At 47.8% G+C, this 14,024-nt stretch overlaps 1 protein-coding gene and 1 long non-coding RNA gene across 2 annotated transcripts in view; both read right to left on the reverse strand.

Moving 5' to 3' along the window:
• Positions 1 to 5,912: 5,912 nt before the first annotated feature.
• LOC108448919 lies at positions 5,913 to 7,639 on the reverse strand. The gene is made up of 3 exons (XR_001865001.1): positions 7,222 to 7,639; positions 6,628 to 6,661; positions 5,913 to 6,336 (listed from the first exon to the last, which is right to left on the reverse strand). It is a non-coding gene; the product is annotated as an uncharacterized LOC108448919 (long non-coding RNA).
• Positions 7,640 to 8,995: 1,356 nt separating this feature from the next.
• The window catches only part of RCAN1 (regulator of calcineurin 1), a 7,913-nt gene continuing 2,884 nt past the window's right edge, over positions 8,996 to 14,024 (reverse strand). Inside the window, exons 3-4 of the mRNA XM_008640675.2 lie at positions 13,801 to 13,960; positions 8,996 to 11,694 (exon numbers count right to left, since the gene is read on the reverse strand). Of these exons, the coding sequence (XP_008638897.1) occupies positions 11,531 to 11,694; positions 13,801 to 13,960 (324 nt within the window). The 3' untranslated portion in view covers positions 8,996 to 11,530. The remainder of the gene's footprint in view (positions 11,695 to 13,800; positions 13,961 to 14,024) is intronic.

The raw sequence follows: 14,024 nt of genomic DNA on the forward strand, positions 1-14,024 counted from the left end.
TGAACTAAAAACTCCCACAGAGGCATGCGAGAGCTGGAGGAAGTGCTGATGATAATGAACTGATTTTGGAGTGATTGTCTGCCTTCAGTGCCTGAGGAGGGACAGAGACAGAGCTCTGCGAAGTGCCCAAGGCTGCAGCTGCCCCTGCTGACATCCAGGCACTGCTCAAAGTGAACCTTTTAGCTTGAAATTCATCCCATCCCACCCCTGCCATGGCAGGGACACCTTCCACTGTCCCAGGCTGCTCCAAGCCCCAGTGTCCAGCCTGGCCTGGGACACTTCCAAGAATGGGGCAACCACAACCTTTCCAAGCCAGTCTTCTGAACTTCAGAGGGCTCCTTCCTTCTCCTGAGCTTTCTGCTGAACTTTGCATGACTGATAAACGTGGTTTCCTTTCTTTCTTTTATGTCTGAAGAGAAAAAGAAGGACATTGTAGGGAGGGGCTGGGTTTAGGCCTCTACTGGAGATGTTGTGGCCCTGGGAGGACGTTACAGAAGCCTTCCAGTAGCTGAAGGGGCTTCAGGAATGCTGCAGAGGGACTTTTCACAAGGGCCTGGAGTGATAGGACAAATTCGATATTAGGAAGGAATTCTTGGCTGTGAGGGTGGGCAGGCCCTGGCACAGGGTGCCCAGAGCAGCTGGGGCTGCCCCTGGATCCCTGGCAGTGCCCAAGGCCAGGCTGGACATTGGGGCTTGGAGCAGCCTGGCACAGTGGGAGGTGTCCCTGCCATGGCAGGGGTGGAATGGGATCTTCAAGGTCCCTCCCAGCCCAACCCATTCTGGGGTTCCATGGCCTCTGGAGTGCCCACACATGGATGCTGTGGATGGACAGGACCAGGCACTGCCCCGATGCCCGTCCCACCACCCTCACCAGCCCTGACTCTCTCCCAGGTCCCTCCTGCTCTGCTCCTGCCCTTCCCCTGCACTTCTCACCTGTACATTTATCCACACATGGGCTTTTTCCTCTCAGCCCCCATATTTTCCTTACTTCAGGCATTTCTTTTCCTCCTGGGCAAACAAGTCTTCCCAGTTTTTTTGAATTCCCTCCCACTCCAAACAATAGGCCAGGCACAGAGTGAAACTGTCCCTCCTTAAATCAGGCTGCCACACATTCCTCCTGCTGGTGCTGAACTCAGGATTCCCATTCTTCACTGGCCAGCAGGAAAGACTGAATCCTGTTCTGGATCTCAGTCAGGACTGAAAAAGCCACTGGTGTTGCCCATCCTGTGTTTGTTGCCTCAGTCATGATCCAGGGATAGCACCAGCACAAGCAAGGGATGAGCTGACCTCAGTCACCATGTTTGTAAAAGAGTTGGACTTCATCACTGAGATGTTTTAATGAACTGCTCTGGTTCCCTACTTAAAAAAATTCCCAAACCTCTGCTGCCTCATGACTGAAAAGGAAATGCCCTCAGAAAACAGGGGACAGGTAAAGGGAAAGCTGAGGATGAAAATAGCTTCAGATCCACACAAAGACACTTTGGAAAACCCAAACTTACCATGGGAGAGCAGTTCTTTCATGGACATCCCAAACTTCTACAAAACCCATTGCATTTCACAGAATCCCGGAATCCCTGAGGCTGGAAAAGCCCTCCCAGCCCAGCCAGGCCCAGCTGTGCCCGATGCCCACCTTGTGCCCAGCCCAGAGCACTGAGTGCCACCTCCAGCCCTTCCTGGGACACCTCCAGGGATGGGCACTCCAAACCTCCCTGGGCAGCCCCTGCCAAGGCCTGAGCTCCCTTTCCGTGGGGAAATTACTCAGATTGCTGCTGCTGTCCAACCTAAAAGTAGTTTTGGATTAGAAATTGGGAAGTAATCTTTCCTGTGAAGCTGGAGAGGCCCTGGCACAGAACATCTGTGGCTGCCCCATCCCTGGAATGTTCAGTTCCAGGTTGGACACTGGGGCTTGGAGCAATCTGGGACAGTGGGAGGTGTCCCTGCCCATGGCAGGGGCTGGAATTGGATGATCCTTAAGGTCCCTTCCAACTGAGCCATTCCATAACTCCACCACGCCATTCATAAGGCCATGACTAAAGGATTTACTCATTTTAAGCCTCCTTTCTTTGTTCCACATGAGGAAATGGAAAAAGTGAATTCCTGTTGATCAACCCCTCTACCAGATATAGCACATTATTCCTTTTGTTTGGAAAGTTTCGTTTCCAAACACCATCCATTAATCAAAGCCCATTAATGCAACGCATTTACCATCCACATATTTTCCAGCAGATCTCACCACGGGGATGTTTTTTATCCTGGTGTTGTGACCAGCTCCACTCCTGTCAAAAAGCTTGGCGTGGCATCACCTTTTAACCCAAATTAAAATAAAATAAGTGGGATTCTTGTCCATTTAGGAGTTTTAACCACCTGTAGCCATCACAGCAGTGCTCTGGACAGTGAGGACCACTGGGAATGACGAGGGGCTGGGAGGTGGGGGAACACTTTAATCCTTTGCCTTGATGCTGGTGTCGGTTTGGAATTCTCTTCCATTCAGCTCTGCCCTAGCAAAGCTGAGCTTTAACATCCTTAGGTCTTCTCATCCTTCACTAAGTGTAATAAAGCTTCTGATGGCAAATTAATTAAACATGTTGACAGCCATGATTTAATTGGACATGAGGGAACCTCCTGAAAAGAGTCAGAGAGGTGTCCCTCAAAGTGAAGCTTTCTAGGACACAGCAGTGGCAGGAAAACAAAATCTCTGCTTGCTCTACTGCACTTGAAGTTCAAATTTAACCCCTTCTTTTTCCATAGAACAGAAAAATGTTCCCATGGGATTTTTTTTCTTCGGAATCTCATCCAAAAAGTCATGTACACAATACCATCAATGGAATTACTGAATGGCTTGGGGTGAGAGGGACCTTAAACTTCATCTCATTCTACCCTCTGCCATGGCCAGGGACACCTTCCTCTATCCCAGGTTGTTCCAATCCCTGTCCAACCTGGCCTTGCAGAGGTGTCCATGATCTGGAGGCTGCTCACCACACCAGTCAATAAACCAGGACACAAAAATGCTTAAAATACCAAGAAACAAACCCAAAATAATCAAGGTATCAACACTTCTCTTTTTAATTAAAGCTCCAACATCCAAACTCTCCAGTGGCTTTGGATCACAGAATGGGTTGTGTTGGGTTTGGGGTTGGCTTTCTTTAAAACTGAGATTAACAATAAATTACCTGCAAATGTGGCTTTTACGGGTCAAAGAGTCATCAGGGCTGGAAGAGACGTTCAAGGTCACCCAGCACCACCAGCATCACCCCAAGGGCCACATCCAGACTCCTCCTGAGCACTCCCAGAGACAGTGACTCCAGCACTCCCTGGGCAGCTCATCCCAAGGCCTCACCACTCTTCCAGGAAAAAAAAAACCTGTAATATCCAATCTGCACTTCTGTGACCTCCCAACACCATCTGGAGAGCAGAGACCGAGTCTGTGGTGGCTGGGCCAGGCCTCCAGCAGCCACCCCTGGCCAGGAGTGTCAAACCAAGGCTGTTTTTCCTTTCAAGGTGTGCCAGGATTTCCCTCCTTGCCCCAGACATCAGCCAACAAAGCAAATGCACTCAGGGCAAAGTCAGTGCAAATAACTGGGGAGTTTTCTCCAGGTCCAAAGGAGGAGGATTGCTTCCTCCCCAGCTCCACCCACAGCAAACCCAGCACAAAAGCCTTCTGTTCCGTCTCCCAAGGAAAAATCCCCTGGCATTTCACTTGGATTGATAATATGCAATAAACTGAGGCTGGAACTGAGTAAGTGTGTTGGGTTGGAACACAGGGACTCTGAGCATGGATTTATCCCTATTCCTGGGGCTGCACATGCACAGGGACTCTGGGATCCCAGCACAGGGAGGACGTGGAGCTGCTGGAGAGAGGCCAGAGGAGGCACCAGGATGAGCAGAGGGATGGAGCAGCTCTGCTGGGAGGAAAGGCTGCGAGAGCTGGGATTGTTCAGCCTGGAGAGGAGAAGCTTTGGGCTGAGCTCAGTGTGGCCTTGCAGGGCCTGAAGGAGCTGCAGGAAAGCTGGAGAGAGACAATTCCCAAGGCATGGAGGGCCAGGAGCCAGGGAATGGCTTCCCAGTGCCAGAGGGCAGGGCTGGATGGGAGATTGGGCAGGAATTGTTCCCTGGCAGGGTGGGCAGGCCCTGGCACAGGGTGCCCAGAGCAGCTGGGGCTGCCCCTGGATCCCTGGCAGTGCCCAAGGCCAGGCTGGACATTGGGGCTTGGAGCAGCCTGGCACAGTGGGAGGTGTCCCTGCCATGGCAGGGGTGGCACTGGATGGGCTTTAAGGTCCCTCCAACCCAAACCCTTCCATGATTCCATGATTGTCCCTGGCCAGATGCTGGGATCCCCTGCAGTGGGACCCCTCCACATGGTTTCTGTCCCAGTCCCTCTGTGTGGAGCTGCTTTGCTGGTGCAGGATCTGCTGCTCCCTCTGGCAGCGACTCATCCCACGGAGCGGAGCGCTGGGAAATGGGAGATGTTTGGAAGCAAAGGAAGCAGCAGCTGACAGAGCCCCAGTGGCAGCCAGGCTGGGGATCATCAGGAGTCTGGCATTCCCTGAGCCAGGATCTGGATTTTGCACTGTCAGCTCGAGCAGAACTGGGTTTTGTGGTGATTGATGCTGAGGTTGGGTAACAGCACCAAAACGGCACCGAGTCCCTTCCCACCCCCCTGGGCAGGAGGTGGCAGCTCCCTGGAGTGTCCCTGGGATATAACAATGAGTTATCCCACGGGGAATAGAGCAAATCCAGCCCCTCGGTGCCTCTCCTTGTCCCCAGCAGCCAGGCTGGGCAGTGCTGGAGCAGCTCAGCAGGACAAACGAAGGTGTTTAGTGCCGAGGAAACGCTGGCAGTGCTGCCCACTCCATCCCTCTTCCCGACACATCCCTCTTCCCGCTCACTGCCACCAGAAAGGTCACGACTTCCCAGAATTCACATCAATCCTGGCTGCCCTGGGGTATAGGAAATGGATTTCCAGTAGGATTTCATTTCCAAAGTGTTCTGGTAAAGAGCTCTGAGAGCTTTCCCTGTGCCAGGGAGCCGGGAGCTGAGCCATGGATTGGGGTTGTTCCTGTGGCCACCCCACTTGTGCTCAGGGATTTGTTCTTCCTGGCCTCTGTATCTCCCACAGCTGAGTGTCTCTGCTCACACTGCAGCTCTTGAGACAGATTTTTTTCTGGAGCCTGATGTTTGCGAAGGAAAAGCATCACCGTGAGCTTTGTGGACAATTAATCACAGTGTTTGATTAGTCCTTCCCTCCTCCTCCTCCTCCCGGCCCCCTCTGCAATCTTCTGTCCCATTCCAACACTTCCTCAGCTGCTGCTCCTGACCTCAAGAGCTGCGGAAACAAGCAGTGAACTCAAAGAGCTGCAAGGAGAGTTCTGTCCAGCCCAGTCATTTCTCCAAGATGTGTTTGAGATGCTGTGTGTGAACCCCGTGCCTTGAGAGCAGGCGGAGGATGCAAGGAGAACACACAGGGAACAGAATTCCTGGGGGAGGGAATTGCAGGATCCTCCTGGTTCGAACAATGAAGGTCAAAGCTGCTGCCTGGCAGGACATGGAGTGTCCTGGCGGGAGGCAAATGGGGCAGTTGTGATGAAGGACACTTGGAAGGACTTTGACTTCTTGTTAGAAAGGAAAGAAAGCTGCAGGGAAAAGTCTGGATTTTAATTGCATTTCCAGTCTGTGGAAGGTGGCTCTGGCTCAAACAAGGCACTGCCCAAGAGGTCCTGTCCTGTATTTCCTAGATCCCAGAATCCTGGAATCCCTGAGGCTGGAAAAGCCCTCCCAGCCCAGCCAGGCCCAGCTGTGCCCGATGCCCACCTTGTGCCCAGCCCAGAGCACTGAGTGCCACCTCCAGCCCTTCCTGGGACACCTCCAGGGATGGGCACTCCAAACCTCCCTGGGCAGCTCTTCCCAAGGCCTGACCTCCCTTTCCAGGAAGAAATTGCTCCTGGTGTCCAACCTGAGCCTCCCCTGGCACAGCTTGAGGCTGTTTCCTCAAGGAATCTTCCAGAAGGGAAACAGAGCTGCTGTGCCCACCAGGAAATTCTGGAATCCATTTGGATGAGCCCCAGCTCTGTGTTCACTCTGAAGTCTCAGACAACACTAAAAATCCACATGATATTAAAATCCTAATTAAAAACCACCCAGCAAAAGCCCGAAGCAATTTGCTGAGTAACCCTCCCTTCTCCAGGAGCTCAGCTCTGGGAACTCTCTCCTTCCAGGGCAGCAGAATGGAAACTTCGACACAACTTTAATTACAGGGCAGTGGTGCCATTGCAGCTCCCAGGGCAGGTCAGGAAGCTCCCAGCCCGGCATTCCGGCACGTCCCGGCTCCAGTGGCTCCTGCTGATTAAGGAGAGTGCTTGAGCAGCCAGAATTTGTCCAGGAGATTAAGAAGCAGGTGCAGCACATTGCAGAGGCAATCCCTGTGCCAAACTGTGTGTGTGGGAGAGGCATTCAGCAAGAACTTTCCATGCCTTGTCAGCACATGGAGCTATCCAGGCTTCCACAGCCTTCCAGGGACGGGACTGGCAGAGTTTTGGGAAGGGTTGTGCTGCTTAGCAGGAAAAGCTGCTTTTTATGGCAGGTCCTGTATTTTCCCACTCAAGTAACACCAATAAATGGATCATTACTTACTGTAACAAAGGCTCAATCCAGCACGGCTCAGCTCCTGGAAAAGGTCAAAAAAAATCCATGCTGCTGTTAAAGGCACTTAACAGAATCCTAGAACTGGGTTGGAAAGGATTTTAAGGATCCTGTCCTGGCCAGGGACACCTCCCACTGTCCCAGGCTGCTCCAAGCCCCAATGTCCAGCCTGGCCTTGGGCACTGCCAGGGATCCAGGGGCAGCCACAGCTGCTCTGGGCACCCTGTGCCAGGGCCTGCCCATCCTCAGGGTGGATTTATTCCCAATAGGATAAACTGGGAAGGATTTATTCCCAATATCCCATCTAACCCTGCCCTCCTTCCATTTAAAACCATTCCCCTTGTCCTGGCACTCTCTGCCCATGTAAAAAACTCCTCTCCCTCCTTTTCTATATTCCCCTTTAGGCTCTGGACTGGGCTCTTAAGTTCTCCCAGGAGTCTCCTTTTCTCCAGGCTGAACCTCTTCCATCAGCCTGACAGTAACTTCCAAGAAGGAATTATTTGAATGAAATGGTTACTAAATCACACACACACTCTGGGAATTAGGATCACTTATACAGAGCCACAAGTGGAACCCAAAATTTACCTTTTCCATCTGGAACCAGCCAGTTTTCCCTCTGTGTGGCCCCACGTGCTCCTTCAAAGCGAAGAGATTTAAGAAGAGAAGTGTCTTACAGCAGTTTGTAAAGGCAGGATCGTAAAATCATGGAATAGTGAGGGTTGGAAGGGATGTCAAACCCTTTTTCCGTATCCGCTGTGGGGAAGGGAGCCGGAGCTGCAGGCTGAGGGTGGAGTTTGTTTTACCCAGGATAAAACCATTGTTGGGTATTTAGCTCCACCTATGGGCACCTCCACGTACCTCTGTAAACCTTTCAGATTTAGCAATTTAGTCCCGTTTTAAGGCTCTAATCCCAGAATCATCAGGGTGGGCAGAGCCCTCCAGGATCACCCAGTGCCACCCCAGCAGCACCAGCAGCACCCCAAAGCCTGTCCCCAAGGGCCACATCCAGGCGCCTCGTGACCACTCCCAGAGACAGTGACTCCAGCACTCCCTGGGCAGCTCATCCCAAGGCCTCACCACTCTGGCAGGGAAAAATTGTTTCCAATCTCCAACCTGAGCCTCCCCTGGTGCCATTTGAGGCCATTTCCTCTCCCCCTGTCCCTGCCCCCTCCTGTCAGGGACTTGTGCAGAGCCACAAGGTCCCCCCTGAGCCTCCTCTGCTCCAGCCTGAGCCCCTTTCCCAGCTCCCTCAGCTGCTCCTCCCAGGATGTGTTTTCCAGCCCCTTCCCCAGCTCCGTTCCCTTCCCGGGCCACGCTTCAAAGAAACTCCAAACAAAAGGAACTCCTGGCAGGAAAACACACAGAGACACAATGTGACAGAGTTTGGAATGTGGCAGTGCCCACTTAGGAATGGAAATGGTGTCAAGGAAGATAAACCCAGCCCTGCCAGCTCCATCCTGTCCCTCGTCATTGGAGCCACCTCTGTGCTCCTGCCTTCCTCCCTGTAACATGTTCAAAATTCGGAATTATTTGAAAGCTTAATGTCAAAACTTTCTTTACCAGTGTCTTGGGGAATGTTTTTATCATTGGTTTGTCTTTCTATATCCAACTATGAATTATTAAAAGCATTAGCAAGGAGTAATTTTCTGGTAAATGTTTCTCAGGTGTGTTGGGCCAGGCAGGATAAAAGCAAAGAAGAAGAACTTGTGTTCCTCAGGACATGCAAAAAGCAGGAATTGAGCAGGCAGGTGATAATGCCAAGGGGAAAATCCCTGCTGGAATTGTCCAAATGGTTCCAGAGCTGCTGCAGTTCATTCCTTCCCCATCCCTGGCAAGTCTGGACTACACAGAGAACGACTGATCCACTTGTCCAATTTCAAATATCAAAGTTACTTCACCTGGTGCTGCTCTGGAAAACAAAACTCAGATTTAAACCAAACTTTGGTCCTTCAGAGGTCGTTGCCTTCACGTTGAGAACAAGGAAGGGCCTTAAGTGGGTACCAGAAACTCCTTTTTGCCCTGACAGCACTTCCATCCCTGTCCACAGCAAAGCCTTCATGGGTTTGCCATAATTTCCCTTCCAACAAAAAGACTTCAAGTTATCAAGTAGAGCCACTTAAACACTGATGTATTTCCATACTCCAGGAGCTTCAGAAATCATGGAATCATGGGATGCTTTGGGCTGGAGGGACCTTAAAGCTCACCTCATTCCACCTTCCACTGTCCCAAGTTGCTCCAAGCCCCATCCAAACTGGCCTTGGACACTTCCAGGGATGGGCAATCCAGAACCTCTCTGGGCAACCCCCCAAATTATTCATTTTTATATCAATATTTATGAATGCACAGAGATTATCCTGGAGCAGGAAGATGTTGATACCTTTATTAGGAACTTCAGGCACAGAAGAATCAGGTTTTCACTGGAACATTCCCCACTGGATTTTATTCATAAGCAGATTCTCACATCTGGAGATCCTGCAGCTCTCTGAAGGCTGGAAAGCTTTTCTAGGAATCAATTTATGAGGGCCTGGCACTGCATTCTGCCCCTTTGGAAGCTGGAAATTCCCATTTTGGCACCAAACCTGGAGTGGCTCCATGCAGAAAATACCAGGACATTTACAAGAAGACAACAAAATATTTTAATTTCAATCTGCCCCGTGCTATACAAGTGTATAAAATACCAACTAAGCATCCAGTGGAACATTACAAAAATAAAAGAACCAGAAAAAGCAAGCAGCACACCGGAGTCATAAGGACAGGACGTGGCAGATCCAACCAGGAACACACTGTGAGCATTCCAAGATTTCCATGGTTCCCACCTCAGGCAGGGGTCAGGTATTAAAATGACAAAAATGAGATTGATTGATGGTTTTCACTGAAAAGCAGCTCTGCTTTTGTAGGAAACGCAGCAGCAGCCACCTGGGTTTCTACTGCCAAACTCATGTTTTGATTTTTCATGGAAAAAGGACAGGACAGGAATTATTCCAAAGGTTTTTAATTGAATGTGGTGAGAACACAAAGTCCAGCAGTCATTTGAGAAACATGGAAAAATCTTGGAAAGGCTTCAAGGCAGTTGTGGCAAACCTACAAAGTTTCTCTCCACTTGATTCCTTTATTTTGGGTGTTGAATGCAGCACGTGGAGCCAGCTGAGGGTAGCCCAAAATAACCCCATTTTCCTGTGTGTCCAGCTCCAGCAATCCATGGAATTAGCTCTTCTCAACAGTTCCCATGGAGCCAGGGCCACTTAGACACCAAAACCAGGCTTTGTTCCAGTTTCCAGGGACTAACAATCCAAGCTAGAGCAGAATATTCAATATATTCCTGCTCTCTAGTCCCAGATTTCTGTGTCAGTCAGGAAGTCCAGGCCTTCCATAACACCTTGATTCCCTGCACCTCAGCCTGGAATGGCTCCATTCTTTTTAAAACAGGTATTATTTTAAAAAACCAAGGTGTGAACCAGGCATTTCAATCAAAACTTGCTTCAATCTCTTCTCAGACCAACCGTGTGGCAAAAGCAAACCAAGAGAGAGCCACAGTTTGATTCCTAAAAACACAATGAGAGGCTTCAAACATCCCTTTTCCAAGACCCCAAGTGGTATTTTCCATGGATAGCAGTTCCTATCTCTTCCAAAAAATACTGAACCCTGTTGCAAGGTGAGGATCTCCAGTTTAAAAAAGCACTAATAAAATATTTCTGTCATCTTTCTTGGAATTTGCATTTTGGAGCCTTTGAAGACTGCCATATAAAACCCCTAAAGCTTCTCCCACATATTCCCACTGCTGAAATAAGCATTCCTTGGCATTAAGCATTTCATCCCAGCTGAGTTTGGAAGCAAAGCTCAAGAAAGTTTGGATTTGTGGATATCCAAAGCCAGTAGAAAAAGATCCAAGTGTGCAGCTTGGAGTAGGAATGGACAAGGAAAAGGCACTCCAGCTCTCCTCACTGGTTCCTGGGTGGAATTTTCCAATCCCTATCAAATCTTTGCTCCCCAAAAATGCAGATTCAAGTTTATCCATCTTTTTTTTTTTTTTTTTAACTGGAAAAATCCCACTGCTCTGAATATGCACCATCAGCATTATTTGAGTCCTTTTTTTTCCCCCCCAAGTCAAAGCTCCCAAACGAATCCTATTGAATATATAAATTATCTGAACTTAAATAATTTTAAATCCATGTATTCCAGAACTCTCCTATTGCACGTTTTTCCATTGCTTTGCCAGATAAAACCCTTTGCAGGAATTTCACAAAGGTTAAAATTTTAGAAGCACAACTTCCAGAGCACCAAAAGCAGGTGCTGGAGGAATTGTATCCTGCTGGAAAACCAGTGCCAATAAAAACAGATATAAATATATCATGTATATACACATCCAGGAGGAATTCTGGGAGGCTGAGATAATAAATACTTGAAACAATTCCCAGATTTCCAGAAACTTGGGGGAAACTCTAGAAAATAAAGCAAATTACTTTAGAAGACCAAGAAGAAACATGCACAAAACCTAGTGTAAGAATAAGGGTTAAATTCCCATCATCTTTCCAACTCTGTTATCCCAAGGTTTTCCAAACAATCATCAGCTGGAGGATTTATGGGAGTACAGAACAAGGAAAGCTTCCCCCAGCTGCTTTTCCCCCAAAATAACCCCAGTTTGTCCTGTTTTGCCTCAAAATGTCACCTTCTCCCCATCCTTTGTTCCCAGGGATCCGGGAATACACTCAGCCCGTGGATCAACCTGAGGCAGCAAAACTAAGGATGGAATTCCTTCATTTTGAGCAAACTTAGCTTGGAATTCTCCTACCGCAGCTGCTGCCGCTGCCACCAAACGTGTGAGCTGCTGTTTCCACAGTAAAGGTTTTTCCCTGGCAGTTTTCTACTCCAAATCCTTGGAAAAAGCAGCAGCAGCTCAGCTCAGGTGGGCAGGAGCATAATCCGGCCTCCGGGTCTGGATAATTTTGGGTTTGGGTTTCTTGGTCTCCTCTTCCACATCATTTTCCTGGTCACTCTCACAGACATGGACAACAACGCTGGGAGTGGTGGCAGTGGCTGCATGGAGCTCGTATTTCTCTCCTGGAAGGGAAAACATTGGGAAAATGCCTTTAAAAGGAGCCAGCCTGTAGGAAATGTTACATGAGGCCTTTCAATATGGAAAATGTTGGACCCCTGGGTTCTGAGAATTTCAGCCTGTCAGTGCTGGGAGGCAGCGATCCTCAGAAACACACTGTATCCGATGCAAAACCCTGGGAAAAGCTTCCTAAATCGTGTGGTAACAATGAGGTTGTTGCTGTGTAATTGAAAGTTGTATCACTGGGTGGAATATGTAGAAATGTAGAAAATTAGGTTATGGGGATATAGGTAATAATAGGCTACAATATGGAGGATTTGGGGTGTGGGTTTATGTCGTCTCCTCTCTCCTTGTTCTTCATAAATCTAGGGGTTAAGTACTGGTCCAGAAGTTCTGCACTGCAGGACATGAAAAGTTAGTGATTGGACTGCAAGTAAAAACATATTACTTAGCATTTCATAATTGGTTAATTTAGACTTTAAAAAACCTTGGAAGTGAGAACTCAGGGCCGTTTTCCACCCTGCCAACTAAGAGGCACCTGTGTTACAGGTAAGAAAATAACAAACATCAGTAAAGAAGAAAAGCCTGGCATCTCCTGGGTTTAATCCAAACTCTGAGTAAAAGAACTCGAAATACAAAACCAGAGAAAACAGGGAAATAAGGGAGTGATAGAATGATGAAAGCCACGAGGTGCCAGCACAGAGCATCCTGAAGGGTTTCAGTGAGCATTGCCTTGAGATCTGGGTCTTCCATCATATAAAACATTGCTTTAAAGCAGATGTTAAATCATTACTATTAATAACTAATTACTATTGATAACTAAATAATAATACAATAAATAAAAATAAATAATAAGAGAAGACATTAAATAATGGTATTAAATTAAATCAAGGAAAGAACAAATGGTTTCTTCTCATCTCTTCCCTGGTCATCTTTCCTTCATTTTTTCCCTCTTTTCTTTATCCTCAATCCCTCTCCTTCTCCATGAAAAGCCCAACAATGCCTCTGCTCCACTTCCCTCAGAATTTTGGGAAGAAAAACTGGCCCAAAGAGCAATTCCATAGAGGAAAAAGCTCTTCCCTCCAGTTCTTTGGGAACACACACAGTGCTGGAGCAATCCCTGCCTGCTCCTTGGGACCCATCATTAATTCCATGTTCCAGGGAACATCCCAGTCCAGGGCAGAGCTTTAGAGGGCTCAACATTCCCAATAAACATGGAAAATCTCACAGAAAAGGGATTGCAGATCAGCCCAGGAGCTCAGTAACAGGAGAAAAGGACCAACTTTTAATGCCTGGAAAGCCTTTAGATATTTATTTTAAATTTTCTTTTTGGAATCCCTAAAATTGGAAAGGAAAACTCAAGAGTAAAGAAACAGCATCATGGAGCTGAACTTCCACACAAGCAGAGGCTGTTGTGTTATTTAGTTATTATTTATTCATTCCAGTTGTTCCATCAAAAACAACCTCTGCTTCCAAAACCCATTTCAGGAACAATAAAATCTTTGATGGAAATATTTCATAATTAAAAATGATGAAGAATATTTAATTAGAAGGATTCTTCATGGACAGATTTAAATCCCAACATGCAGGAGGTCAAAGCTGTGCCCTGCCCTTTTCTCCATCCTTTACAATTCCCTAAGTCTGGAGGTGCACAGGAATTGAAAAATCCCCCAGTAAAATGAACCTGACACAGTTTTTATTCTCTTTAATCCTGTTATGAAATGTGGCCATTTTTCTCTCCCCTAAAATTAATAATACAGCTACAAACAGGTTAAATCAGAGTTGTCCTTGAGGAAAGATTAATTTGCACCAATTTTCATTAAATTTCATAAAATTGCATAAAATATGGGAGAAAATGAACTCAAGGGATGTGATCACTAATCAGTGAGAAAAGAAGTGGCAGGAATTTATCCCTCTCAAATTCCAAGGAATTTTAGGTTGATAGTTCCTCCTACACCCAGTAGCAGTTTCCTCCTCTGGGGCAAACAGAAATAAGAAGAAAATGGAAATAAGAAGAAAATGGAAATAAAAATTTCTTGGAAAAGTTTTAGAAATTCAGGAATTTTCGAGGTGTTTTCCCTAACCAAAATTCTGTTTTTACACCTTCTTACCTGGTCCTAGCTTGGAAATAGCATATAAAAGGTCATAGTTAATGACTGGAGTGGCATCCTCCACTTGTTTCCAATCCACAGGAGGAGAGGCAGGAGGGGAGATCAGAAACTGCTTGTCTGGGTTTGGGGGGGCCAGATGGGAGCTTCCAATGTGCAAAGTCTGGAAAAGAAGGGAGAAGCCAAAGGTGTCACTGAGAAAGATCCATGAATGCAGGGCTCAGCAG

This window comes from Corvus brachyrhynchos, unplaced genomic scaffold (assembly GCF_000691975.1).
Source record: "Corvus brachyrhynchos isolate BGI_N302 unplaced genomic scaffold, ASM69197v1 scaffold149, whole genome shotgun sequence".
NCBI classification, from domain to species: Eukaryota; Metazoa; Chordata; class Aves; order Passeriformes; family Corvidae; genus Corvus; species Corvus brachyrhynchos.